The sequence below is a fragment of the Malaya genurostris genome, chromosome 3 (assembly GCF_030247185.1).
Source record: "Malaya genurostris strain Urasoe2022 chromosome 3, Malgen_1.1, whole genome shotgun sequence".
Taxonomy (NCBI): domain Eukaryota; kingdom Metazoa; phylum Arthropoda; class Insecta; order Diptera; family Culicidae; genus Malaya; species Malaya genurostris.
This window is the reverse complement of record NC_080572.1, coordinates 168,555,380-168,583,132: the sequence shown is the minus strand read 5'-3', so window position 1 is coordinate 168,583,132 and position 27,753 is coordinate 168,555,380. Positions and strand designations below refer to the sequence as shown.

The following is a 27,753-nucleotide window of genomic DNA, read 5'->3' as shown; positions in this document are numbered from 1 at the left end:
CGAATTTTTTTACCGTTATTTCCGGTACATCAATTTACAATTCTGAGAGTACGATCATTTAAATAATTTTGAATCATTTAGTTGAAAAAAAAAACAAGAAACTGGAAACCAGACATTTTTTATATTAAACCTTTGTAGCAACTCTAGTAGATAGCCCAGAAGATTTGTTTGCTTTTATCATGTTCGTTACTCTAACAAGTTGATGAGTAGTTGAATGTGCATGACGAAATCCAAACTGCTCTGGTAAAAAATAGAATTCTCATTAAGGCGGTTGATTTTTCAAAAGATCTATATTCTGCAGTGACGAAACAAAATCTTTTCGCCCTACTATCAAAGAAGACTTTGTACAATAAAAGTTTATCATTTTATTTGCACTGCTTCCAACCATGCTATTCACCATTTAATAAAATCCCCTAAAAAGCCCCCACAATCCGCCCACACACATCAAACACCTAAGCTGTACAGGATGTATATAAAATATTCAGCAACTTTCCCCTCAATTCATGCAACCGCATAAGCCCCGCCTATGCATGATGGCGCCGTTTGTGGTGCTTCGGTCCATCTAGTGTTCGTAATTTTACACCCACCACCCACTGATCTCCTTGTAACAAGTTTCCTCGTGTAGCTTTCCTGCATTTAGGGAAGAACATTCAATCGATGACGTAACAAACTGTGTACCATGTGTCCTAGAGGACATTGAAACACACACAAATGCTGTTCGTTCTGATGTCGGATGTTGCTGAATTCTTCCAATGTGTGCTAACTCGATATTTTTCGCGATCTGGAAACGAAAGCTTCTCTGCTGAGGTATCCTCAACGTTTTAGCATAGCTTGTGAGAACGTCAGACAGCACGGTTTGAATCAAAAGGTCTTTGTTTGCACTGTCCGTCCGAGAACCGTGTGGTGGACTGGTGAAAATTTTAAGATTGAAATAAATTATAAAATTGTTATCTATAAAATACGGGATTTAATCTCGCAATCCGATTTAGCAGTTAATTATAAAGTAAGGAGTTATTCATTTAATCAAATTGTGATATATAGCAGATTTCAAATATACTGGATGTGCTAAAGCTGTTACGTAACTAAAAGAGTTTGTGAACCTGTTCAGTGTATAGTCATAGCGAACTCGCTGGAGGACGTGTTCAACGTATATTTATAGAGAAACATAGTAATTTAAGTTAGATCTTGCTTATCGCATCTCAGTAAGTCACAAATAAAGATGACTTCTATTAACGTTGACAAATACAAGCTGTCTGACAAAACAGCCAAGCTTACTGCAAAAGGTAAGTGTTATGTAATGTCCTTCCGTATGCAATATGGCGGCCAGCGTGTCACATTTTGGCACTAAGTAGATACAGAAAAATTCTCAACGCACGAATTTCCTTTTTAATTTGTATAATTTCGATGGTTTTCACTATCACTTCAACTCTTTTAAGCTATTACTATTCGCTGTTATTTTGTAGTCGTTTAGATCGTTTAAATATACGAATATAACATGTACTTCGAAATTAATGGGAAATAATCCAGTTTTATGTTAATTACCAAAATTAAACTTAATTTGTCGCGAGCTGTGATATTATTTTTTTGTTTATATTAAATTTTTCATACTACTGTCGTAGTAGTTGATCGATTTTTCAGAATGGGTGATCCATAAAATTCTGATTGTTTCGATGAACTGCGCAGGTGCAGATATCTGGCATACATTAGAGAAGCTCTGGAATTATGAAGAAAAGTATACGCCTTTATAGATCTACTAATAATAAATGACGTCATAGAAACGGATATAGAATTTTAGCATACGAAGCCGATGATCTATGATAGATTCCCAAACCTTGTACGGTAACGGTATCCCCATTCATCTCAGCTCAGTCATTTATTTCTACTAAAATCAGAATCTACTAAAGAATGAAATCTTCTATCTATCGATGTATTTCCTCAAAGGATAAGATGAGAATTGGCGCATGCTCAAAATCTTAGTGAATCCATAACAGCAGCTTTGCTCATTTGTCGAACTATTCTTCAGCGATGTTGCTTTTCAGAATCGAAGAAATTGTCTCAGGTATCTTCATACATTTCTTTCTTACACACTTTTTACACATTCGTTTTTAATACGTATTATAAAACTTAAAAACAAAAGATTTTGAATATTTAAAGATCATTATTGGGCAAAACGGCGAAGCAAAAAAAAATTGGATTAATATTATGGAACCAGTGGTCCTTCAGATTACACCGTGAAATTGTGGTTTCGAGAGTTTCGTGATGATCGAAGCTGCACACACCCTCCTATGCGCTTACAAAGGACGATGTCAAAATTCCATGAAATGGTGATAGATGACCGAAAATTATTAATACTGAGCTTGCATAAGATAGTTTGAGCATGATTCTGCAAATGAAAAAGATATTCGCGCATGCTTACCGAGGACTGAGAAGATGAACGCGAGCGCTCCTCGGAAACATATCTGTTTATGCGGATATCGATTCGGTCGGACTTTTGGTGTCAGATGGTAACTATTGAGGATTCCAGGAGCGATTGAATACCGAAAAAACTGTTCTTAATCTACCTATTGGTGTGATAATACCTTTCTCTTACCATTTAAATAGTCTCACAGTCACATTATCCCACGTATAATTGTCCCATATATACAAAAGATTTATATATATATATATATATATATATATATATATATATATATATATATATATATATATATATATATATATATATATATATATATATATATATATATATATATATATATATATATATATATATATATATATATATATATATATATATATACTCACAATCATTTGATCTTTGAACTATATCAACGGCTTTCAAAAGAGCCTAAGTTGTTTAAATCGGTTCAGCCATCTCTGAGAAAATTGCACGGTGAAAAACGCGTTTTGTCGGTTACGTCACTACTACCATCATATCTCCGGAACCAGAAGCCACAGCCATTACATCTTTGAACTTGATCAATGGGCCAATAGTACCTTTCAAACGGGTTTTGTTAAAATCGGTTCAGCCATCTCTGAGAAAATTGTTCGGTAAAAAACTCGTCGAGTTGAATCGATTGGTATATAACACTATGGGTCTCCGAGGCTTCGTTCGAAAGTCGGTTTATCCAGTCATTCTAAAACCTTTCTATAAAGAAAGGCATAAGTTGTTTTATCGAGACAATGAGCATCACTTCCTTGGCAAAATTCTATGATTTAGGGTTTCAATTGCTTTCCCATCTACTTTATTCGCCTGATTCGATTCGAACTATCATGATCTCCTTGCGCTGATCTGTTTCAAAACATCAACCCATCTCTAAGAAATCGATGTGAGTTTCATTTTGGAGTTTGTGATCGCTACTTTCGGAATCTGAAAAAGGAAACGGTCAAAATAAGTTTGTATTGCCATCAACTAATACGACCTGCAAATTGAAATCGATTTGAGGCACATTAAGAAGACTTTTTCTGTTCTTCACGAGTCGAAACATGCCGGACTTTCTTTGAAGCGTAATTTATCGTATACAGTGCAGGCATAGCATTCTAGTTAATATTTGCTATCTCCTTTTCAATAGTGTACAGATCGTTCAACTTGAAAGTATTGTTAAAATAACATATGTGTGTAATTGTGTAGACAATATATGTACGATAGTCGAAGACAATAAATTGACCTAATTATATATGACGGTATGAAATTTAGAGCTCTCATTATTCTTACATATTTCTTGTAACGTCTCCGACTCATCAGTGCGTAACAGTTTATGTTGAACTGTTATGCCACTTAGCAGTTCAACATAAACCACTAAGCAGATATAAAAATTCTGCTCCTTACAGAAAACTTCAAAATAATAATAAAATAATTAAAATACAGTATATGAAAACGGTTACGTGCCGTACGCATAAAAATCGTTAAATGCTAAAATGACTACTCATTATCCCGTTTTTTTTCGGAACCGGAAGCCAGATTCCGGTGGAAGTGAATAGAAATCTTTGAAACCATAATAATTGGCATCGTTCTAATCATCTCTTTCAAATCTATGTGAGCTCCGTTTTGGAATTATTGACCGCTACTAAGAAGATTTATCTGTCTGATGATTTGAAATTTTCAACATTCATCGCCTTGTATTTCCAGTCTCGGAGTCTTATAACATATGGGCTGAAAAGTTCCGTGCCTAACAAAGTGAACGCTACTTTTTTGGTTTAAAATTAACTCTATTCATTACCGTAATCTCCATTAAGAGCAACGCAATTATTCCAGCGCCGCTCTAACATTCAATAACACTTTTATCTTTTGCCTCAAAATAGCGATAAAATCTTCGCACTTTGGACTTGACATTCTTCATTAAATTCTGCACAGTTACTTTTGTGACTTTCCTGGTGGCTGCTGTCCATTTTTTTTTAACTCCTGCATGTTTTGGGACACTGTACCTTCCTTCCGAAAGTGTCGCTTGACAATTGTTCAATACCTTTCAATTTCCGAAGATCCAGGCAGTTCGATGTACATTATTTTTGACAACCACTGTAGAACGGAGAAGAAGCCTTATAATTTCTGTACAGTGACAGCATTCTCTTCTTCAAACATTCTTCCTCGTACACCTTGGCGTTAATTGTGCCCTTCGTGAAGAAAATCGACGACCGCAACACCTTCTGCCCAAACATTTCCATCGCCACCGTGGTGTCAGCGTCGTCCAGGTCCTGGTACACCAATTTCGTATAATATTGCGGTCCGGGCAGCGCTCGAGTCTTCCTTGGTGTAGATTTCGTCGTCGATCAGGAGGCATCCGTCTTTATTCTGTAGAATCCGGTTATATAGTTTTGGCGCTCTTGTTTTGGCCTGAACTTGCTGTACCAGGGACTTTTTCGGCACCTTCTGTTTCTTGTACGATTTCAGGGAGTTTCGAACTTTGATCCGTTGAATCGTCCCGAAGCTGGTGTTGAACTACTTGGCCAAATCCCGCGTCGACGCCGATGGGTTTTTCCTGATGTACTCAACCACTTTTAAGTCCCGGCCGGGCTGGCTGGGACCCGTTTTCCTACCGGATCGGAGCAAAACCTTCATAGAAAGGGTCTTACCGAACTTCTCGATAATATTTTTGACACTGGTGTGGTGCACTTTCACCCGTTTTGCAATTTCGTTGTACGTAACACCACTTTCTGAGCACCAAGTGTGCAGAATTTTCTTTCGCGATTCCGGATCAATTCGACTCATCATTAAAACGATAAACCGTAACAAAACCAATCGATTGCGCAGCTGTTATTGACATGTAAACAAACATGTCACCGCAAAACACGCTGCAAAAAATTAAGCCATTTCAGAGTAATAACTGTTTGAATGTTGCTAACTTCTTATCGATACACTCATTATGCGGTCGTTTCTTATCAATTTCAGCCTTCAAATGCTCCAATAACGCTATATAATATTCACTGTTAATGGTAGTTCCTTTCTCAAGACAGTCGATAAATATTTCACCACGCACATCCCAAAATATCGAAGCCATAACCTATCCAGCCGACTGTTGTGCTTTAGACAAGGTTCACCAGTTGCTGTCCACTCAGATGACGATCGTTTGTTTCAGGAGTGAAGTGATGAATCCATTTCTCATCCATTGTCACATATCGACGAAAAATTTCGGTTTGTTACGCTTACACATGGCCAAACACTGCTTAGAATCATCAACACGTTCTCGTTTTTGGTCAACAGTGAGCAAACGCGGTACCCACTTTGAACAGAGCTTTCTTATCGTCAAATGCTCATGCAATTTAAAGCCAACACGTTCTTTTGATATCGTTACGATGTTAACTGACGTAACTTCACTTTTCGATCATTCAAAACGATATTGTGGATTTTTTTAATGTTTCCTGGTGATAGACCCCTGAGCTAACTTGAAGACATGAAGTCCGGCATCCTTCATTGCCTGTTGGATGAACCAATCAAATCATTCGGATTTTGCTTAAAGTAATCCTTCATATTCATAGCGTTCACATGATTGCATTTCATCGCTTTTCTTCCGCTGTCAGCTCTCAATGAGGTCGTCTAAGTTTCTTTGAACTATTTCTCATACATAAAAAAGCAATGTCTTGGCATTACATTTTTTTGTAGAATTTGGTCTTTACTAAGAATCCTTTCAGGTCGGGGCTCTAACATACGATAACTAGCTTGTAAGACCAGCGCCCTATGCATTGAACCGCAAACCCGGGCTAATCTGTTATACATGTCATCAATTCTTATCAATTCAATAAAGAGTAATGCACAAAAGAAAGTGTAGAATTTTTTCGAGTTCAGTCTTTTATTCATATTCTCTTTTATATTACTGCACGGTTCTTCAAAACTTCAGTTCTTCGGGTTTGAGGCCAGTTGAATGACTGCTTAACAAATTTTTAATCGACAATTTATCTCCACTTTACATCTCAAGTCATTGTATTTGAATCCGACTTCAAATTCGAAAATTACATGGTGAAATGTGTTCAAAACTCAAACCATCCTTCAGTGCGTCGATGCAAAATACGGGTTGGCAGTTCAATGTTTAGGGGGCTGGTCTTACAAGCATGTTGTCGTATGCTCGAGCCCCGACCTGGAAGGATTCTTCATTAAATAACTCTGTACGCTATGAATCGGCTGCGAAGTCTGTTGGAACGGAAAGGCCAAACTTCACAATAGGAATTTAATGCCAAGACTTCGCTTTATCAAAATACGGATTAATTCTTCTCAAAATTGTTTCGATTTGAAAGTTATGTTAAGAGTAGTGGATGCCTAAATAGACTGTCCTGTTGTTTTTTTTATTTGCAAGGTGCAATCAATACTGTTTTGTTATCAGTCGTTCTTTTGAAGAAGAATCTATACCTGCTATATTAATCAGATCGTTTTGCTTTTTCTTATGAACCGATTTTCATAAACTTAGATTCATATGAAAGGCCTTGTAGCCCCACACAAAGTTCCTGAATTTTATCCGGTTCCGGAATTACAGGATGATTGGTGTAAAAATTCCAATTTCGAACTACTTCCGGTTCCGGCTATCTCGATTCCCGGCTTCCGGTTCCGGAAACACAGGAAATAGTGGTTATATATTCCAAAATGGATCTCACTCACTTTTCTCAAAGATGGCGAGACCGATTTGAACAAACTTAGATTCAAATGAAAGGTCTCGTGGTTCCATACAAAACTCTAGAATTTCACCCGGATCCGACTTCTTGTTCCGGAGTTATAGGGTAAAGTGTGTTAAAGATTTTGCACCCTCATTTGAAGCAGCGAAACAAAAACGTTAAAAAAATTTCTTAATTGGCCTCTGAATGAGTGCCAATTTTTTCTGAAACTATACGAGTTTATTCCAATGTTTATTTCTAATGACACGAATTAATTAGGCCTGATTTCAATTTAGCACGGTGTGTATTCTCCGTGTACAGTAAATATGAGTGTATTACTTAATGCTAGGTAATATGCATAATGTTCACCAAACATGTTGAAAGGTCTAAAAATGTTCACCACTAATTGTATCTGTAACATATGACAATGTATATATCACACATAAAAAAATCTTGAAGGATGCAATATAAAGAACTGAAAAATCTTATAATTCATTCGATTTCTGCGTTTGAATCTGTGATTTTGATAAAGTAAATGCTCTTAAAATGTTTTATATATTCTTCTGAAATCTTTAAAATTTATTTTTAAAGCGATACACAATTTGACATTGATGCAAGAATATTAAAATACGGAATGATAAACGGGTAGCATCTCGTTGTGAATTAAGTATGATTTTTCGCATTTTTTTTACCACTCTTAATGGTTGTTCAAAATTTCAAACTCACTATACGTCCGGAACGAACACCATGTGATTTTGGAATCGGAATTCGGATCTGGATAAAATTCAACAGTATCTTATGCAATCATAGAAATTATCATATGAAACAAATCCTTTAAAATTCGGTTCAGTCCTCTCTGAGAAAAGTTCGTGAGTTACGTTTTGGAGTTTGAGACCAATGTGCTTTCGGAACCGGAAACTCGGGATCGGCATTGCCGAAGTCGATTTGTTGGGCCGTCAATTAACTAGAGCTTATTCCACTTTTTTTGCATCGGCACTTTAATTGGCGGAAAAAATTTTTTAACACTCTTTACTCTATAATTCCGGAACCTGAAAGTGAATGCAAATGAAAGTTAGATTTGTTGTAAGCCAAAACACCTGAAACCCAAAAAAATCAGTTTGTTAAAATGAGTAGAATGTATTTATTCGAACCAAAACTCATTATGCGTCGTTTTCCGGTTTTTACAGGCTATTCGATACACAAGTGGATGAAAAAGGAGGGCCAGTGTCATAGGCGTCTCGGCACGATGTGGATAAAAATATTTGCATGTTACTAACTTGTACAAGCTTGTTGGAATGGTTGTCGAGATCATGAAAATTTCTGTTCATAGATTTTTCGTGGCCAACTAGTTTGAAATAACTATATTACATAGTATCTCTAATCCTCAGTTGCTCAAACTCAATTAAAGTAGTTATTTTGGTAATAAATTAATTAAAATTGTTCTGCAATCTATTTTCGGCTGTAGTTTTGGTGTGTCTCATTTCTCGGAAGGACAATGTATGGAACACTTGTAGAACTAATTTGACGTTTAAGAGTTATGCAATGTTTTTGAGTTTTTTGAAGGTATTTTGAAAACTAATTTAAATAAGTTAAAAAAAATAACACCATTCCAATTTTCTCTTAAATTTTTACTTATATTATGACCTTTCAGGAACCGCATAGGATATATTTTTATCGATCTGGCATCTAATGAATATTGATATTTGAAGCTTGACTAGTTTTTGATGAAAAAATAATCATAACTTTTTACTGGTAGCTCATATGAAAAAGCTTGGTTGAACAAAATTGATTAGTACAACAACTCTTTTGAAGACAGCTTTTCCGTAGAACGCTTCACAAAAAAGTTAGAACATAAAAAAATTTCAGGTGCCACCCTTCTTTTATTCATGAAAATTGATGTAACTCAATCAAACAAAAAGCTATAGAGGTGCTTTTTTCAGCAAGGTTGCTCAAAATAAAATTTCCTACAACTTTATTGTATTTTTGAGTTCAATTAAGAAAGTTAGATTTCAGATTTCAATCTAAATGAGGACCACCCTAGTAACATTTTTCATCAAAAGGCATTTGATTGAAAACAACTTTTGTGAAGACACTAACTACAAAAAACTAATTTTTTTTTTCATAAATACGTTTATTTCTTAAGGCAGTTTACATAAGTTTTTCTTCGCCGTAGCATCACTTTTACATAATATTCTTATCCTAATTTAATTCTAACATAGTCACAACGTTTTGCATTTATTAAAACATATTCTCTTATTACTTAAATATCATCTTAGGTAACTCGTCATTAATTATGAAATATACTCGGAAATATTATTTGAACCAAACGATTAACTTCTATAAATTATAAAATAAGCTGTTATTTTCAGACATTTTGTTAATAATTTCATAAACTGTTTCGAGTTTGTTTGTATCATTACATTATTTTTATTCTAATTTAGCTATTGGTTGAACTCATGGACGCAGCTGGGATCAGAACTAAGTCTTGAAAGGGGCCTTTATTAAATTGAAACTCCAGTTTTCTTTATGAAATGATAAATAAGTTTCATGTATGAAAGGTCACGACAAGCAAGAATGTCTCGAACTGAGATATTGGATAGTCTACCTTGGGTACGCAAAGAATTTATTAGTTGAGATCTGACATCACGATACTCCACGCATGTCCAAACGACATGATCAATATCTCGATAACCTTCGCCACAAGCACAATGATTAGTCTTGGAGAGCCCAATTCGAAGGAGATGTGCATCTAACGTGTAGTGATTGGACATGAGTCTGAACATCACACGAATGAAATCTCTACTCACATCCAGTCCCCTGAACCATGCCTTTGTCGATATTTTCGGAATAATTGAGTGCATCCACCGACCCAGATCATCTTTATCCCAAGAAGCTTGCCAGCTGGCAAGTGTTCTTTGGCGAGACGAGCTATAGAATTCGTTGAAAACAATTGGTCTCTCATAAATTTCACCCTCAATAGCACCACGTTTGACTAAAATATCGGCTCTTTCATTGCCAGGAATGGAGCAATGAGCCGGGACCCAGACTATAGTGATTAGATAATTATTGTTCAATATGTCGTTCAGGCACTGTTTTATTTTGCCCAGGAAAAACGGTTCAGTCTTGCCAGTCATGTTTGAGCGAATGGCTTCAATTGCACTCAGACTATCTGTGAAGAGGAAATAATGGTTTGGAATTAATGTGACGATTACACTCAAACTATAATGAACTGCTGCTAGCTCTGCTATATAAACAGATGCAGGTTCTTGAAGCCTAAATGAGGCCGAAACATTATTGTTGGACATACCAAACCCTGTCGCTTCTTCAATTCGCGATCCGTCCGTGTAAAACATTTTCTCAGAGTCAATATGCCTGAACTTACTTGAAAATATTTTTGGGATTTCCGTCGAACGTAGATGATCCGGGATTCCACGCACTTCGCGCTGCATGGATGTATCGAAAAATAAAGTTGAGTCAGGGACATTTAGGAGGCTGACACGGATAGGAATATATCTTGAAGGGTTGATTTCCTGTGACATATGGTTAAAATATACTGTCATGAATTTTGTTTGAGATCGAAGCTCGACTAGTCGTTCGAAATTATTAATTACCATGGGATTCAGCACCTCACATCTTATTAGCAGGCGTGATGAAAGCTCCCAAAATCGATCTTTTAATGGAAGAACTCCCGCCAGAACTTCAAGACTCATTGTATGTGTCGAATGCATGCACCCTAAAGCAATTCGCAAACAACGATACTGAATTCGCTCCAGTTTGATAATATGAGAGTTTGCAGCGGAACGAAAGCAAACGCATCCATATTCCATCACTGAAAGTATCGTTGTCTGATACAATTTTATTAGATCTTCCGGATGAGCACCACACCAAGATCCTGTTATTGTTCGAAGAAAATTTACTCTTTGTTGGCATTTTGTTATCAGAAACCTAATGTGTCCTCCCCACGTGCATTTGGAATCGAACCACACCCCGAGGTATTTAAAAGTTAAAACCTGTTGGATCATTCTTCCCATCATATGGAGCTGAAGCTGCGCGGGATCATGCTTTCTTGAAAAGACGACTAACTCTGTTTTCTCCGCAGAGAATTCGATACCAAGATGAACAGCCCAATCGGACAAGTTATCTAAGGTATCTTGCAAATGGTTTATGCAGATCAATAGCTTTGGGTCCAGTAACTGAAACCACGCCATCATCTGCCAATTGTCTTAGTGTACATGGGGTTACTAGACAGCTGTCAATGTCATTTACGTAAAAATTATAGAGGAGCGGACTGAGGCATGAGCCTTGCGGGAGACCCATGTAACTATTTCTGAGTGTTGCCAAATCGCCATGTGAAAAATGCATGTATTTCTCTGACAAAAGGTTGTGCAAATAATTATTTATAACCGCTGGGAGTCCATTTTGGTGAAGCTTGTCTGAAAGAACATCAATGGAACTGAATCAAATGCTCCTTTAATGTCTAAAAATACAGATGCCATTTGTTGCTTTTGAGCGAAGGCAATTTGGATGTCAGACGAAAGTGATGCAAGGCAATCATTCGTCCCTTTATTTCTACGGAAGCCAAACTGAGTATCTGACAACAAACCGTTCGTCTCGACCCAAGTGTCGAGACGTCGTAGAATAATTTTTTCGAACAATTTTCTGATGCAGGACAACATCGCAATGGGTCTATATGAGTTGTGATTGGAAGCTGGTTTCCCCGGTTTTTGAATGGCGATAACTTTCACTTGTCTCCAGTCAGGTGGAACAATATTTTGCTCAAGAAACTTGTTGAACAATTCCAACAAACGTCTTTTTGCGAGGTTGGGCAGATTCTTCACCAAGTTGAATTTAATTCTGTCCAACCCTGGAGCGTTATTGTTACAAGACAAGAGTGCTATAGAAAATTCCATCATTGAAAATGGGTTATTAATAAAACCATTATTTGGAGGAGATTCCCGTATAATGCTCTGCGTAGGAACAGAATCTGGGCAAACTTTCCTAGCAAAGTCAAATATCCATCGGTTCGAGTATTCATCACTCTCATTGCCCACGTTACGATTCCTCATTCGTCTGGCCGTGTTCCAAAGAGTGCTCATTCAGGTATCTCTTGACAAACCTTCGACAAAATGTCTCCAATAGCTACATTTTTTTAGCTCGAAGTATGCTCTTGTACTTGGTTTCTAAAACCATAAGTTTTTCAAAATTCTGAGGAGTTCCTCCTCCCCGTTTTAGAAACGTCTTGCAAGCATTTTGTTTTGCGAGTTTAGCCTCTGAGCACTCTTTGTCCCACCAGGGGTTGGGAGGCCTTCTGTTAGTCGTTGGCCCAGGAAAGCGTTTAGTTTGGGATTGTTCTGCTGCCTCCAGAATCGAATAAATGAGGAAGTCATATTCTTCAAGTGGAGGGAGCTCTTCCATTGAATTCAAAATACTAGAGATACTACTTTGGTATTTAATCCAGTCGATATTTTTTGTCAAATCATATGGAATACTAGCGGAAGTAGCAATGCAATTGCTACTGCTAATTGAGATGATGATTGGTAAATGATCGCTACCGTGTAAATCAGGCAGTATTTTCCAGGTGCAATCTAGTCGAATTGATGTTGAGCAAAGAGATAGATCTAATGCACTTGGGCGTGCCGGAGGTCTTGGGATCCGTGTCATGCTACCCATATTTAATACCGTCATGCTAAAATTGTCACAAATGTTTTGTATTAAAGATGATCTGCTATCATTGTAAACGGAACCCCACATAATACCGTGCGAATTTAAATCCCCCAGAATCAATCGTGGTGCAGGAAGGGCTTCAACCATTTCATTAAGCTGTTGCTGTCCAACTTGTGCTTTTGGAGGAATATAAACCGAAGCTATGCAAATATCTTTGCCTTTAATGTTTATTTGGCAAGCAACAACTTCTATAGTAGAAGTTGAAGGGATGTTTAATCTATAAAAGGAATAGCATTTCTTAATTCCCAAAAGCACTCCACCATACGGAGAGTCTCTATCGAGACGTATAATGTTAAAATCATTAAAATTTAAAGCTATGTTTGAAGTAAGCCATGTTTCGCATAAAGCAAATACATCACATTTTTGACTATGCAATAATATTTTAAATGAATCAAGTTTTGGCATGATGCTTCGACAATTCCACTGCAGGACAGTGATTGTATCATTTGCGACGGGTGATAAATTATCCATCAAAAGATACAAAACCTGAGACAATTGGCCATTGAGCTGATAACTGCTTCAAAAAGGTTCTAGCTATTGGAAGGAATGCCATTATGAGGGTCTTTAAGGGTTCAGATATATTGAATGCTGAGAAAATCCATTCAACAATTTCCGAAAACTTCAGTAATCCTGTTGGTGGCTGTGAAATGGAGCCCACTGGATTATTATCTTTTTCTGTACTAGATCCTAGATTGGTTTGTGAATTTGACAAACCAGGAGGCACAGTCTTTGGTTTTGACTTTTTTTGTTTAACACGGGGATCTTTTTTTGAAGATGAAATTTTAGGTGTCTTTTTTGGTAATTTGGAGGAAGACTTCTTTCTCTTAACTGACCCTTGGGTAGTGATAAACGAATTACCTTCACCATTTTCGTCAGAGTCAGAGTCCTCTGGTTCCTCTAGATTTGAAAACCCGTTTTCGGTTTCCAAAGGGGGGACATCAATGACCGTTTTAAGCATTTCTGCATATGTGCGCTTAGACCGTGCTTTTAAAGAAAGCTTAATTTTGTCTTTGTGCACTTTAAATGCAGTGCATACTGAAATATCATCATGAGGACTATTCCCACAATAAATACATTTTTCAATTTCCTTGTTGCAATCATTATCTTTATGAGGCCCTTCACACTTAATACATTTTGGTTTATTACTACAGTAAGTAGCTGTGTGGCCGAATTTTTTGCAGTTCGTACAATTCATTACATTTGGAACAAAAAGCCGAACAGGGAGGCGAATTTTATCGACATAGACATGGGACGGCAACGCAGACCCGGCAAATGTCACTCGAAACGAGTCTGATGGGCGATAAACTTTTTTTTTCCTCTTCATGAACTACTGAGTACAGTTGTTTGCACTCCAGTATTTTCACACCCTCAAGCATAGAGTTCTTGAAACGACCAACACCATGCTTGAGTAAATCATCTACCGAAAGACTCGCTTCGGTAACAACACCGTCAATTTCGACATCTTTGGAGGGTATGTAAACTTTATACTCTTTATTGAAATGTTCCGAAGAGACAATATCATTCGCGTGTTTCAAATTATTTACCACAACACGAATTTTATCGTTATTTACTTTTATGATCTCTTTGATTGAAGAGTATCGTGATGTCAAACCTTTATTAATTTGAAAAATGTTTAATGGCTTTGATATACGTCTAAAAAAGACTATCCAAGGCCCAGAAGAGCTCTCCTGATATTTTTTCGTTCGTGGGGCTATAGGATTCATGCTAGGATTTACGTCCATGGATTCATCCATTACATTAAAATTTTTAACTAAACTTTAAAATAAAATTTGAAACCAACACTACACAGTACTCAATCAAAAGGAAAAGAAAAAACTTCTACCTTGAAATTGTTGTCTATCTCCGTTGCACTGCCGTGTAGATCCTCGTTGCTCTAGATGTTCTTGTTGGATGTATCTGGACGTTGATACAATGCTGAAGCTCACTGTAGCGATAGAATATGATGTGATGCTACTGCTACCTGACATCCAGCACCACTCGAATTCCGATTTGCTTTCGTCTTCGCCAGCTGTAACCAGCGCAGGTCACCGGTGTATACCTGCGTGTTGTATGGCAGTGGAAAGAACGAGTCTTGTCTCCTTCTTCCTTGTGCTCCGCACCGATATGCTTCTGCACCGAAGTGCCTTCGCACCGGTGTGCCTTTGCACTCTCCTGCTTCTATGTGCCTTTGCACTCTTCCTCTTCGATGTGCCTTTGCACTCTCCTGCTCAGCACTTGTGGCTGTATATTGCGGCCTGGGTAGAGTTTGGGAAACGCCCTTTGTTGTTTCCTTCACCAGCTTGGCCCAGCACTAGGGCTCTCTTATGCAGCACGACTATACGTTTTAACGGCTGCTGCCAACAGGTCTCTACCTGTAGTTCAACCGTTGTCGTATTTAACGCGTGTAAACCAACCAGCGTTATTAAACTGTACGCTTCTATACACAACCTTCTCGGTTGAACGGCTATTACTGACAAAAAACTAATATTTAATATAATAATAATCATTTAATATACTGTGGAATGTCATGAAATTTTGTAAAAAAAAACTACAATACTCTCCAAGAAAAGTAAGGGCACATTTTTGTCACATACACATGTACACTCGATCTTGACAAACTGAGTCGAATGGTATATGAAACTCAATTCCGCTTAGAATTTTACTAATACAAAATGTCATCTTGACAACGAACATAAATCTGAAAAGGTGACAAAATTAGAATGGCTTGCTATTCATAAATATAAACATCAACAAGAAAAGGTGACAAAATCAGATTTGCTTGCTTGCCAAAATGATGTACGGCTCAACAAATACTAAAGTTTTATGAATTGTATTTTCCAATATCTCGAGAACGGCTACTTCTTAGAGTAAGATCATTATAACGCTAGCATTAAAAATGGACCTTTTTCGAATTGTGATAAAAAAAGCTAAGACAGATAATTGCTTTTGATAAATTTTCCAAGGAAGGTAAATAGGGTAAGCTTACTTGCAAAAAAATTATATGCCTTGCAAGCGGGTTTTCGGTAGTTAACCGGAACATTCACCATGATGGATGAAAACTGTTGGAGTAGATCTTACGCTTCAGATTGGCCCAGATATTCTCGATGGGACGCAGCTGGGAGACGTTGGACGGGTTCGCCGATTTGGGTACCACACCGATTTTTAGCCGCTTCATCTACTCCAACGATCACTTCGCCTTCTCGTTGATTATCAGCCACAGCACACCTTCTTGAAGAACTTGGTGTGGAAATAAAATACGAAGTACCCTGCCAGTCGTTGCCATTGAAAGTGAAATAGGTCTTGTCGTCCATTACCATCACCAGGTCGCGAATCACCGGGAAAATCGAGTTGACCATCTTATTCAGCTGCCGCTTTACCTCCGAAACCAGCGCTGCATCATTACCTCGGAAACCAGTGGAAGCGACTTCGCTTCCTGACATGTACAGCCTGTTACATAAGAGCGTGGTCACGACTACTCGCGATCGTAAAGTTGAATGGTGGAGTTTTGCATAAATGACACTACTGCCCTCTGTATTGAAAAGAAATCACACCATTTCACTTTACCGATCGCGAGTAATCATAACCTTATATAACAGACTGTACGTGCATGTTCACCAGGTACTTTTTCACATTTGCACGCAATGATGTAACCACTTTTCCCTCGGTCTTCCTTTCTGTTTCTTTGCTTCTTGTCACTCAGAGTCGTCGGCTATCCGGAACCGGGCTTTCTTTCGATGCTCTGATTGTTGTATAATAGTGCCAAGATGTTATAGATGCCGGAACAGGCATATCCGGCGTTCACATATGGCCGCACGATATCCGTTTTCGACGCGTCGGAGTGCCGTTCTTTGAACACGCACACTTCTTAACGGAGTTGCTTCACTGTTTTTGCCATCACGGTTAGAGTTCGAACGATAGAGCAGTCAAATTTGGCTGCTGACTCCTGGGTTACGATGATTGATGGATAATTTCTTCAGAACGGATGGAGGCAACCCCATGAAAAATCGGCTTTTTTGTCTATTTTGTTAGATGCAAATGTTAAACAAATTTATTGCTTTTAATCTGTAGAATCATATCCCAGGGTTTTAATAATTATTTACACCATGAAACATCATGTGTTGGTTTAAACAATAAGTTCTGATCAAAACGATGCCATTTTCTAAATTTAATTTTAATTCTTGAATGTTTAGTTTAGAGTGCTCTACCGAAGTCCAAAAAATTATTGCTATACATCCTTTTAAACAATTAACGATATTTGAATTAGAAATCGGTGTTAAGTTGAATTATTTTCCTCATCCGTTAAAAATAAAAGATTTGCTAAATAATAATAATATTATATACATAAATACTAAATAATACATAATACTAAAGACAGGTTCATTTTCATCCTAATCAGAGTATGGGAAGCAAGATTACTTGTTACTCGTATCTGGAACAGGTTAAAATTATTGGGAACAACTGAACACCTTCAAACTTCATTCGTTTGGTAATATGAAAAAACACTGATTTCATTAACATTTCTGACATGGCTCAATATAATTTATCTTGGAAAAGGAAAGCAACCCTCACACAAACGGATAGCAATTTCCTCGAGAATAAAGCGAAGGAGCAAAATCAGAAACATGTCACCTGCACCGCATGGCTGACTTCAATTCCGAATGTAGTTAACGACCCGTTAAAGTGTGGATAATTGGGTTGAGCGTGTCAAAATATACACATAGCATATGTTACTCACAGCAAGATATTTCGTTTGTTAAACTAACGTTCAATAGTTTCATTGGTAATGATTTTAACAATTCTTGGGAAACGGAATAAATAAATGCTATTTTGCTTCTTATCACGCGTACTGTTCTTTTAGTAGAATTTAATAACGAATAACATTCTTGAAATGCCATGACAACATTCTTGTTCGTCCGACAAGGGAAGGAAAAAGGAATGAAATGTTAAATTAAAAATAACCCTCACTTTAGTTTTTCGTTTAATGCTTCATACAACATTGTGTTACGCAAAGCGACGTATTCATGCACATTCATACCGATAGGGGCTGTTTTTATCAAGTTCTGCAAACATCCACTCCGGTAGCAAAGCAGACGCAGCATCCGTCATCCGTCTCGCTTCCGAAGAGAGCCACCCTCATTTTCAACATCATTTTGCGCAGGCAACTGAACGAGTGAAGAGCAAATATTTCAATATCAGAAACATGCTGTTGTTTGCCGCCGGTACACAATCTGGCAACGATTGGTGACACTTGCTACAGACATTCGGTTATTCAATAAACTTTGGGCAAACAAAAATAATTTGTCATAATGGTAAATATAAATAATAACTTGGTGATGCCGTGGCGTTCTCGACATTTCGATGAGAACAATTAACTAAAAACACGCAAAATATGCATGACTTAAATCATATTAAATGTTTAGTAACTTCTTCGGAATGACCAAAAGTCAACTAGTCTATAGCTCATCTTTATAAAACCAGCACAATTCCAAAGGGAACGTCCTGTTAAAATCCAACAGACACTAAAAAATTATTAAAAGAAATACACATTATTATTTTATTCAAAATGCATTCATTTACACATTTTTATAAATTATAATCAAACCAATTTAATTATGCGTATGAAAAAATATCATGAAACTCTTCATTGAATGAACAAGATCTATTCTTTTTATATCGATTATAGAGTTTTAACCGTGTGAACATTCATTTTTCAAATCAGACAAATTGTCTTATCCCATGGTCGGGGTTGAAAATTGAAAAGCAACCCTTGGATGAAAAATTTAGCATTATTCCAATACTATTCTGATGCTTATTAAATTAAAGAAAGTGAAATTCGACATATTTTCAACTGTTGAAAATATTCTAAATTAGCCATATGGAAGAATGGGCAGAACTTAATCGTGAATATCTCGACTTGTATTAATGGCAGCAACATAATTTTTCACTATTTCATCAAAAATATAATCAAAAACTTAGAATAATATTTTGAACAGTGTGAGATAACCACAAACAACTCAAAAGTATTCTCAAAATTTTAAAACAACGCGGAAACTCTTTACTTACGCTTGGGTTTATCGCGCAAGGACGACGAATTTGAGGTAGTCAGGCACATATCTTCAACTGAACGTTATAAAAGGGGAACACCGTGGTCGAAAATCGATCATTTCTTCTTGAGCGTTGGATGGAAGCAGACGTCGGGGCGAGAAGACGCATTCAAACAGCGGCATAGGACAGCGCTCCTTCTGCGTGGTTAAAAACTTCAAACGCTCAGGTCGTAGTATCGAAGGTAAAAATCACCAGTTTAGTGAAAATCCAAATTAATTTGATTTGATTCGTGCACTTTTCGCTGTGCGAAAATCGTTCGAGAAAAATGTTCCGAACTGTGCTAAATATCGTAGAGAACTCCACAATTTGGTCCTTCTAAAAGACAGAAATAAATCCTGTACAGTATCTTGATAGTTTCTTCCATTGAAATATGCAAATCCGAAATGAAATAATGGATGTCAAAATTCTATGAGTGCCTATATGTGTGGCAGTTGGAACCGCCCATTTGTGAAAAAGGTACAAACAAAATCACTTAAAAAGAAACCCTTTTGAGAAAAATTGATTCAGTTTGGCATCATTTAGCACTGCGAGCGGATGTCTTGCGGTTTGTAGGCAAAGCTAGTTTCAACTCAAACAAGAGCGATTGCATCATACAACAGAGCTTCTGGTCGTCTGCATTGGAGCGAAAGAAAACGAAAAGTGAACAACATTATATAAAATCAGCCGTTCTAATGGCTCTAAATGTTATGTAAAGAACTATTAAGATTACTTCTTTGCAAATCGAAGGTAAAAATCATCAGTTCAGTGAAAATCCAAATTAATTTGATTTGCTTCGTGGACTTTTCGCTGTGCGAAATCGTTCGAGAAAAATGTTCCGAACTGCGCTAAATATCGTAGAGAATTCCACAATTTGGTCCGTTACACACCCGTACTTTTTTATCCTTCATTGTTGTTTCCTAATATAGCTTTAAAAGAAACTTTCGGGCTCTAGTATTGAGCTTCGAGTGAAATCGGTGTTTTGGTTCCAGAGAAACAGTTATATGAGAGCCCCATACAATCCTATTTTTAGTTGAGCAAGAAGGACATGGATATGATATTTTTGTCTCACACTACTGTATACACTTTTCATTGCAGCACACAATGACAAAAAATAGTTCAAACGATCAGGGATCGATGCTTTCAACACTCAATCTCCGGAAATTTGAACGTTAAGTAACGTGTGGGGGTGTTGAAATAGAAGAATACTCCCACAACGTAAAACAATTTTTTAAAGATTAGGGAATGATTTATTGACATCTAAGGTAAAATGCATTTCATCCAGTTAATACCTTTCAAAAATAAGACTAGTCATATCTCCGCAATTGCGTTCAGATTCAAAGAAAAGCTGTTTCATATTTCATATAATGGCTCCTCTGGGGAGTATGAGATTACGATAGCAAAGTAGTGTTATTTATGGATATTCGATACACCGGTTGAATTTGCAACCTTGTGCCACGAGTTTGTTTCAAAGTGATGTGCAAAGGCCTATGGATTTAAATAGAACTATGACGAATTTTCATCGTTCCATGATTCCCAATCTGGAGATTATTTCTCAAGAACGGAAGTTGTTATTTTGCACACAGGTAGAAATCATGAAAATCGTGAGAACAAAATCAATCATACAATAGTTTTAGAATAATTATAAGTATCAACAAATGATTACTGTTTACCAGAATAAAAATGCTAGAAGGAAGTACTTACACCACAGGTTTCCCTTTCTTGTCAATTGACCCTCTCACCGCGCCGGAATCGAATTCCCACTGCGTTATTTAACGTTTATAGCCGAAAATAGCAGAATAAATAGCACACTCCAGAACACAGAGGGTGGCTTTCGCCACTAAATCCCTTTGAGAATGAGCTGTATTATTAAATCTATACACACGTCAAACTTGAGGGGAAGTGAAATTCGTCTGGCGACCCTTCGATGTTCAAGATACGCTCCATCTGCGAAGGAATTTTCTCGTTCATTGGAACGAATGACAGCGCAATAGAGCCGAATACCAAAATTGATACTATATACCCCGAATGTGATGTTATTTCAATTCGTCATGTCAGATGAAACTTATATCCTGTCGGAACATGGTTTGCTCAAAATTATATATAATAAATTTTATTTTTGTACTTTTAAATATTCACTCGTAAAAACTATTTTGTTCGTTTTCAAATTTTTCTTTCACAAATTTCCTAACAATTAATCAACAACACGATACGAGTGTATAAATCTACCGCACCGGTTTTTTTGGAAAATAGTCACCCTCTGCTTGGTTACAATTCGCAAAATGTTGCTTGAAATTGGGGTTCTGCGATTTCCTCTCCAGGATAATTGCTAATTGCGGATTTAAGAAGAGCTTATGTTGTCTCACCAATATTAGAAAGGGGATTTGAAATATGTAATGAAAATTCAAACTGCGAAAGTTTTAGTTTTAGGAAAAAACACTATAAGGGAAGCAATCTTTAAAAAATGTTATATGGCCCGTATTTAGATTGAAACCTTAAGGTGCGGGTTGGGACTAACACTTCTTAAAAAATATTTATTTTTTTTATATTTTCTTATAGCTTAGCTTAGTTGACCGCCCGTGAGTTTATTGTGATTGATCAGAAATCAGTTGAAATTGCATTTTGAACCAAATGCATGATACTTGGGGAGTCGTAGATCATGCTCAACGTGCAACCTAAACTGACTTAGAACATAGACTGATCAATAACGTAGATAGCCACGCCCATGCAGGTCAATATGGGAAGGAAGGAATATTAGTTTGACAATTGTTACTACTAGTGACCGAGGAATTCTCTGCCTTACCACAAGTGTCACTGGAAAGGAGTGGTGTTAGTGGGGTGAGGAAATGATTAGAATTTTTCTTGGTAGATAATGTGATCTACTTATTACTTATAATATTATCATGTGTTTATTGCTCTGGGTAGCCGGCTACCGAGAATACGTTGCAATTTTATCGCGTTTTGTATTAATATATGCTTCTTATTAAAATACGAAGTTTCTTCCGAAACTGGTAAAACTCCGGACAGCCGGCTGCCATGAGGCTCGCTAAAAATGCATATATTTAATTCATTGTGTTCTGTTTTTTTTGCGATAGACAGCCCTAATACTGGCAAGATATCACACGATCGCCATCAATCGAACAACAATGTCTTATGCGATACGAAGTAATGTCGATATCTACTCTCTAACCAAAAAACACCAAATGGATCCTCCTCGCAGTCTACCCAAGTAGCAATCCGCGACTAGTTCTGATACGACAAAGCCCAAACTATGTTGCAACAAGAGCACGAATATATGTTTTATGTTATACTGGTTAAAACATGGTGACAGCAATGTTTCATCATAACATAACTAGTTACGAAATAGTTATTTAGGTTTCCAATCATAACATCTTTGTGACATATTGAATTAAATATAATTTATAAGCTATCGTTACTTAATCCAAACATATTTTTAATCACAACAATGCTTCTAGCCACTAGTTGAAAATAAGTTTATTTGACTTCAATAGTAGCAACCCATAACTAGTTTTGATACCGCTTAACCCAACTGTGTTGAAACAAGAGCACGAACATGTTTTTTATGTTATACTGGTTAAAACGAGGTGACAGCAGTGTTTCTTTATAACGTAAACATTAAACTAACTATCATTTGTAAGTTATCGTTATTTGATTCTAACATATCTTTAATCACAGATATGTTTTAAGGTACTAGTTGAAAAAAGGTTTATTTCCATTATAAATACGTTAACGTATATGTGAAGTTATGAAAAGATAAGTTATTTCAGTATGGCATTACAACGTAACGACAACATAGTTTTAGCCGACTTAACAACTAGTAGAAACTGCGCTTTTTGAATCATGCAAGTGGTTAGATGTTAGTAACAATCACTCAAATATCTGCTTGCAAACTAGTCACAAACAAGTTAGCGTAACAAAAATTGTTACTTGAGTAAACTATATTTACATCCGTCCTTGTTAAGCATGGTCGCAAAAAAAAATATCTGCACGGTTATAAACTAAACTTAGCGTTTCACCTGAAGAAAAATAGATCACGTTCCCCGAATAATCGACGGAGTTAAGTCTAGTCCGATTTTTAGTAGAGAGAAATATAACGAGATTGTAAATAAAAAAACCGGCCGAAAATAGCATGTTTCAACGATAGTAATATAAAGTTAAATCCGCACTGTTCACACTACAAAACATGGTTGTACCTATCTGCGTCATTTTTCCAAAAATCTGTTTTCGGCGCAATAATCTATCTGTATCATATCGGTATCAGAATCTCTTCTACATAAGTAGTAGAAAATGTCACCAAGAGGTGAGCAAAGAAAAGGTCCCACGACAACCTTTTCTCATGTCGCTTCGAGCTAAAAACCAAAATCGGTACTTATCTGTGTGATCCGTGAATTATCGGTATTTTGGGAGTACATATCTGTACTGTGGTATAGAGGTCAAAAATCTGTATAAATACCGAGGAATCGGTATACCTGGAAACGTTGGTACCAGGTTTCAGTTTTGTTTTATTATGATTACATGGCTACTTTGATGGAAAACTGCTGTTGTTGAACAGCTTGTCAATTGACATACACTCAGGCAAAAAATATATGGAATTTCATAATGATTTCGTATGATTTTTAGCCACAAGAATATCGTAAGCGAACCATAAGACCGCCTTATGAAATCCCGAAAATAGGAATTCCAATAAAACGCCTTATGAAATTCATACGGAATTTTTAGGAACATTATGCGAAATTTCTATGATAAACATAACTTCTCTCATATCTTGTGAAGTTCATAAGTTGTTCGTATGAAAACTATAATAGTGATAGATAATATGTATATTGCAGAGGTATATTTTTCATATTTATCTTATGAAATTATGATTTTGGTGATTTTTGATGCATCATAAGATTTGCCTTATGATTTTCACTACTCAATTTGCTTAAGTGTAGTCGAAAAGTGAAGGAAAATGCTAGCAGGGTTGTGCTTTACTGGCAATTATATCATCTTATTTCGGGAGAACATGTTTCAATGTGATGTTTCTGAATATGGAATAACGCCAAAGTAAAACATGTTATTTCGCTTAAAACATGAAATCAGAGTTGAAACTTGTTTTAACTCATAGTGTGAACATAGTATAAGGAACGATCTCACCAGTATCCTGCTTCTTCTATTCGCAAAGCTGTAAACTGCGCGAGATGCCACACCATTACTGAAAGAATAAAATTAAGTAAACACTCGTGGATGGGTTTGCTGCAGACTAATTCTTGATTTTCAGTTTTTTTTATTTAAAAGGTATTTTTATTCCGGCCTGTTTGCGTACAAGCTTTACGTGGCCGAATTAGCCGATTTTTTAAATAGTGTATTTTTTGAAGTGGATCTCGTTGTCACTCTTTTTCTAGGAGAAGAGGAGCTTCCATTTCCCTCCTGCGAGGGTTGAGGGGCACTTTGTTCGTGACTCGTCTCGTCGTTCATTGCCGCATCGGTGGGTTTGTTGTTGATTTCCGTCTTCTTTTCGTTTTCCTTGATGTTCGCAGTCTTGAGCTCGTTGCTAGTTGCTGTACATGCGCCTTGTTGTACATTGGTTGCAGTTGCTGGTTGGTTTGATGGTGAAACAGGAGTACTGCGCTCACTAGTTTCCATTGTTGAACGGTTGACCTTGTCTTTGGTTGAAGATGTCCTTTTCGCAGTTTCGGTGCAAGGTTTACCGTAGTGTGCAGGTTGTTCACAAAACTGGCATGTAACCAGCTGATTTTCATAGGTAATCAGCGTTTTACACGGATGTGTCCCACCTTAACCACAAATGATGTAAGATGGAATTGCCTTACGTAGATGCATACGTACCACTCGCACGCCATCCCGGGTGACCTGCGGGGGGAGGTCATGCACGCGTACTTCTATGACATTGTCCACCATGTGCACAGGGATTCTGTATTCAATGTTATCACACTCGACACTGTGCACCTCGTTGTTAACCGAAGCGAATGCAATTGCATCGCTTTCACGTTTAAACATAATGTACACATAGTTAGACGCCTTGTTGAATTGAATCTTAGTTACTTTATTAGCGTCTAGATGCATTCGTTCTTTAAGTAAGATTTCAATTTCATTTGCTGCTGGTCTAACTTTGCAACGCTTGAAATCTATACAAATTGAATTTGGTCTTGTAGGTCAAGATTCCGGCTTTGTTAAATCGTATTTGATCATTCCGTACACTCTTTTGTTCACTGTACTGTATTGTCTTTGTTACTGTTGTTTCGACCGTAAATGATTTACGACCGTAAATGATTCTCGACTGCGTCGTGTGAGATGCGAGCACGAACTGCTTGATTTTCAGTTTGAATCACACGATGTACGATCATGATTTCTAGGAAGCGACCTCAAACATACTCCTTCACCGGCTTATTTTCCAATATTTTTCCACGAAAAAATTACAAAATGTTGTTCGCATATTGCTTAATATTATACAAAACATTTGAATTTATGTTGTTGAACAAGAGCTCTATGAAAAAAATCGCAGAACTAGTGTTTTTGTTTTCATCCGTTAGACCCTATGCCCCATCCCCTCTTCTTAAAAAGACATTTTTAGCTTCGGTAAATAGTTTTAGATTGTCATTTCGCAAATCAGCAACATGCAACTTCATATTCAAGACTTCTTCGACTTTCTTTTCACCATATTTTTTTCATATTGGCATTAAACATTCGTGCAAAAGTAAATAAATCAACACTAGTCCTTTTTTTTCATTTCTCTTAATTTTTGTCATTTTCCTATTTTAATTGCAGATATTATCCCGATGGTTCAATCGTCTGATTCCGCTGAAACGAGAGAGTTTTTACAGAAAATAGCAGATTTGCTAATCGACTATGTTAACATCCAGAACGATAGAAAGGAGAAAATTCTGGACTTCCATCACCCAGAGGATATGAAGAAGCTTCTAAAGCTAGACGTATCAGATGAGCCGGTTACGCTGCAACAGCTGGTGAATGATTGTGCCATCACACTAAAATATCAAGTTAAAACGGGTAAGTTTCACGGATTTGCTACTGATTTCGAATTACCTTTATCCTCAGTGTTATATTTGAATGTAACTAAACTGACAGTGATGGTAATAGCCGTGTTATGATTTTAGCGTGTAGAGAGACTGCTTTGTTAGAATTGGAGTGAGAAAATCCTCTTCACATAAACTGCATTGGGTCAGAAGAATTAATCTCCCCTTCAATGCTGTTCCAACGGAAGCAAAATGAAATGTTTCCTTTTTCTTTACCTGCTCTCCTTTACTAACGCTATCTGAAATGATACATGAGAAAATGTGGGGTTTGAATGAAAATAGCAGAACAGACGTATATCCGGATAAGCACACACTTTCCATCTTAGCCCACTACACGTAGAAGGAGGTAATCCAAACGCAGGCGGAAAAGCATTTTGTTGCTGTCTGATTTTGCTATTACAAACATTCGTCCTGCAGATTGTTCTTTTCACTGATCTGTGCAAACGTTTGCTGTTCTTTTGTCACATCCATATGCTTCAACCAGTTTTATATAGGGTGGATCTGAAGAGCTGTCGTGGGCTCGCTCTTGTGAGGTGTTTACAATCATTCTTCTTTGTAGAACGTTGACTTAAAGCAGTTGGCATCTATCTAACATTATCATTTTGATGAAGAGCTATCTATCTCATGCGTCAGCAGCAGACTGCAAGGAAAATTGGACAATTAAAAACGCATTAGAAAAATTATGGTCCAGATCACTCATATTGCTTCAATCTGTTCTAATTTATTATTCTTATTTTGTGTAACTTGTGTAACTTATTCAATACCTAGAACAGAGATAATATTAGCTCGCTGTTGAAAAATCTACAAAGTGCTTTTCAGTATTATTTTTAAATGCGTAATCTACAATTTTCCGAAATATGTCAATCCAACAATCGCTGTTTTATTGTACCGTATGCATGATCATGCTTGCAACATCGTACATATGTGTGCATATAATGCCTGTTTTCTTTGCATGCAAGTAGGCTACAACCAGACCCTGTCAGCTTGGAGTGAAATCAATCTTCAGTTCAACAACGCCATCGCACGGCATCACATTCAACATATCATGTCAATTGTATGGGTGCGCAGCCCTGCTATTTTGGCGCGCACGAATTTGACATTTCTCTCCATTACTTCTATGTATGAGATTCGATGCGGACTCGCCTGAGGGCGACATGCTCGCAAAAAAGAATGTTGCCGATGATTTGTTCGGGAAATGTGAGAGCTGGATATCTTGTTAATATGATGTCTTTGCTACAACTCATGCTATGACTTTAAATCATAAGCGGCCCTTACACGAGCATCAAAAGTGTCATTACTAAAAAGTAATGTCACCATATTGAACCGATTTTCACAAACATAGAATCCCAGATTCAACTAGAAGGTCATAAGATGCCATAAGAAATTCCCAAGATTCATTGAGTGTAAAAATGTTAATTTCAAAAGTTTTTTACCTTTTTCATGTATATAAAAAATAGGTATGGAATTCGCTCAAACTTTAGAGAAATTTTCCGAGGCCCGGAGGGCCGAGTGTCATATATCAATCGATTCAGCTCGACGAACTGAGCAAATGTCCGTGTGTGTGTGCCTGTATGTGTGTTGTCAACTAAGAGGTCGAGATCTCAGATATGGCTGGACCGATTTTGATCAAACTAGTCGCCAATGAAATGTCTCCCCGTCACCCTGAACGCTATTGAATAGGTTTGAGATCAGCTTGGAGTGAAATCAATCTTCAGTTCAACAACGCCATCGCACGGCATCACATTCAACATATCATGTCAATTGTATGGGTGCGCAGCCCTGCTATTTTGGCGCGCACGAATTTGACATTTCTCTCCAT

The 27,753-nt window shown here is 37.1% G+C and overlaps 1 protein-coding gene across 1 annotated transcript in view; it reads left to right on the top strand.

The window, feature by feature from the left end:
* The first annotated feature begins 815 nt into the window (after window positions 1–815).
* LOC131433764 (glutamate decarboxylase) overlaps window positions 816–27,753 on the top strand; it is a 50,069-nt gene continuing 23,131 nt past the window's right edge. The window contains exons 1-2 of the mRNA XM_058600357.1: window positions 816–1,283; window positions 25,669–25,908. Of these exons, the coding sequence (XP_058456340.1) occupies window positions 1,220–1,283; window positions 25,669–25,908 (304 nt within the window). The 5' untranslated portion in view covers window positions 816–1,219. The remainder of the gene's footprint in view (window positions 1,284–25,668; window positions 25,909–27,753) is intronic.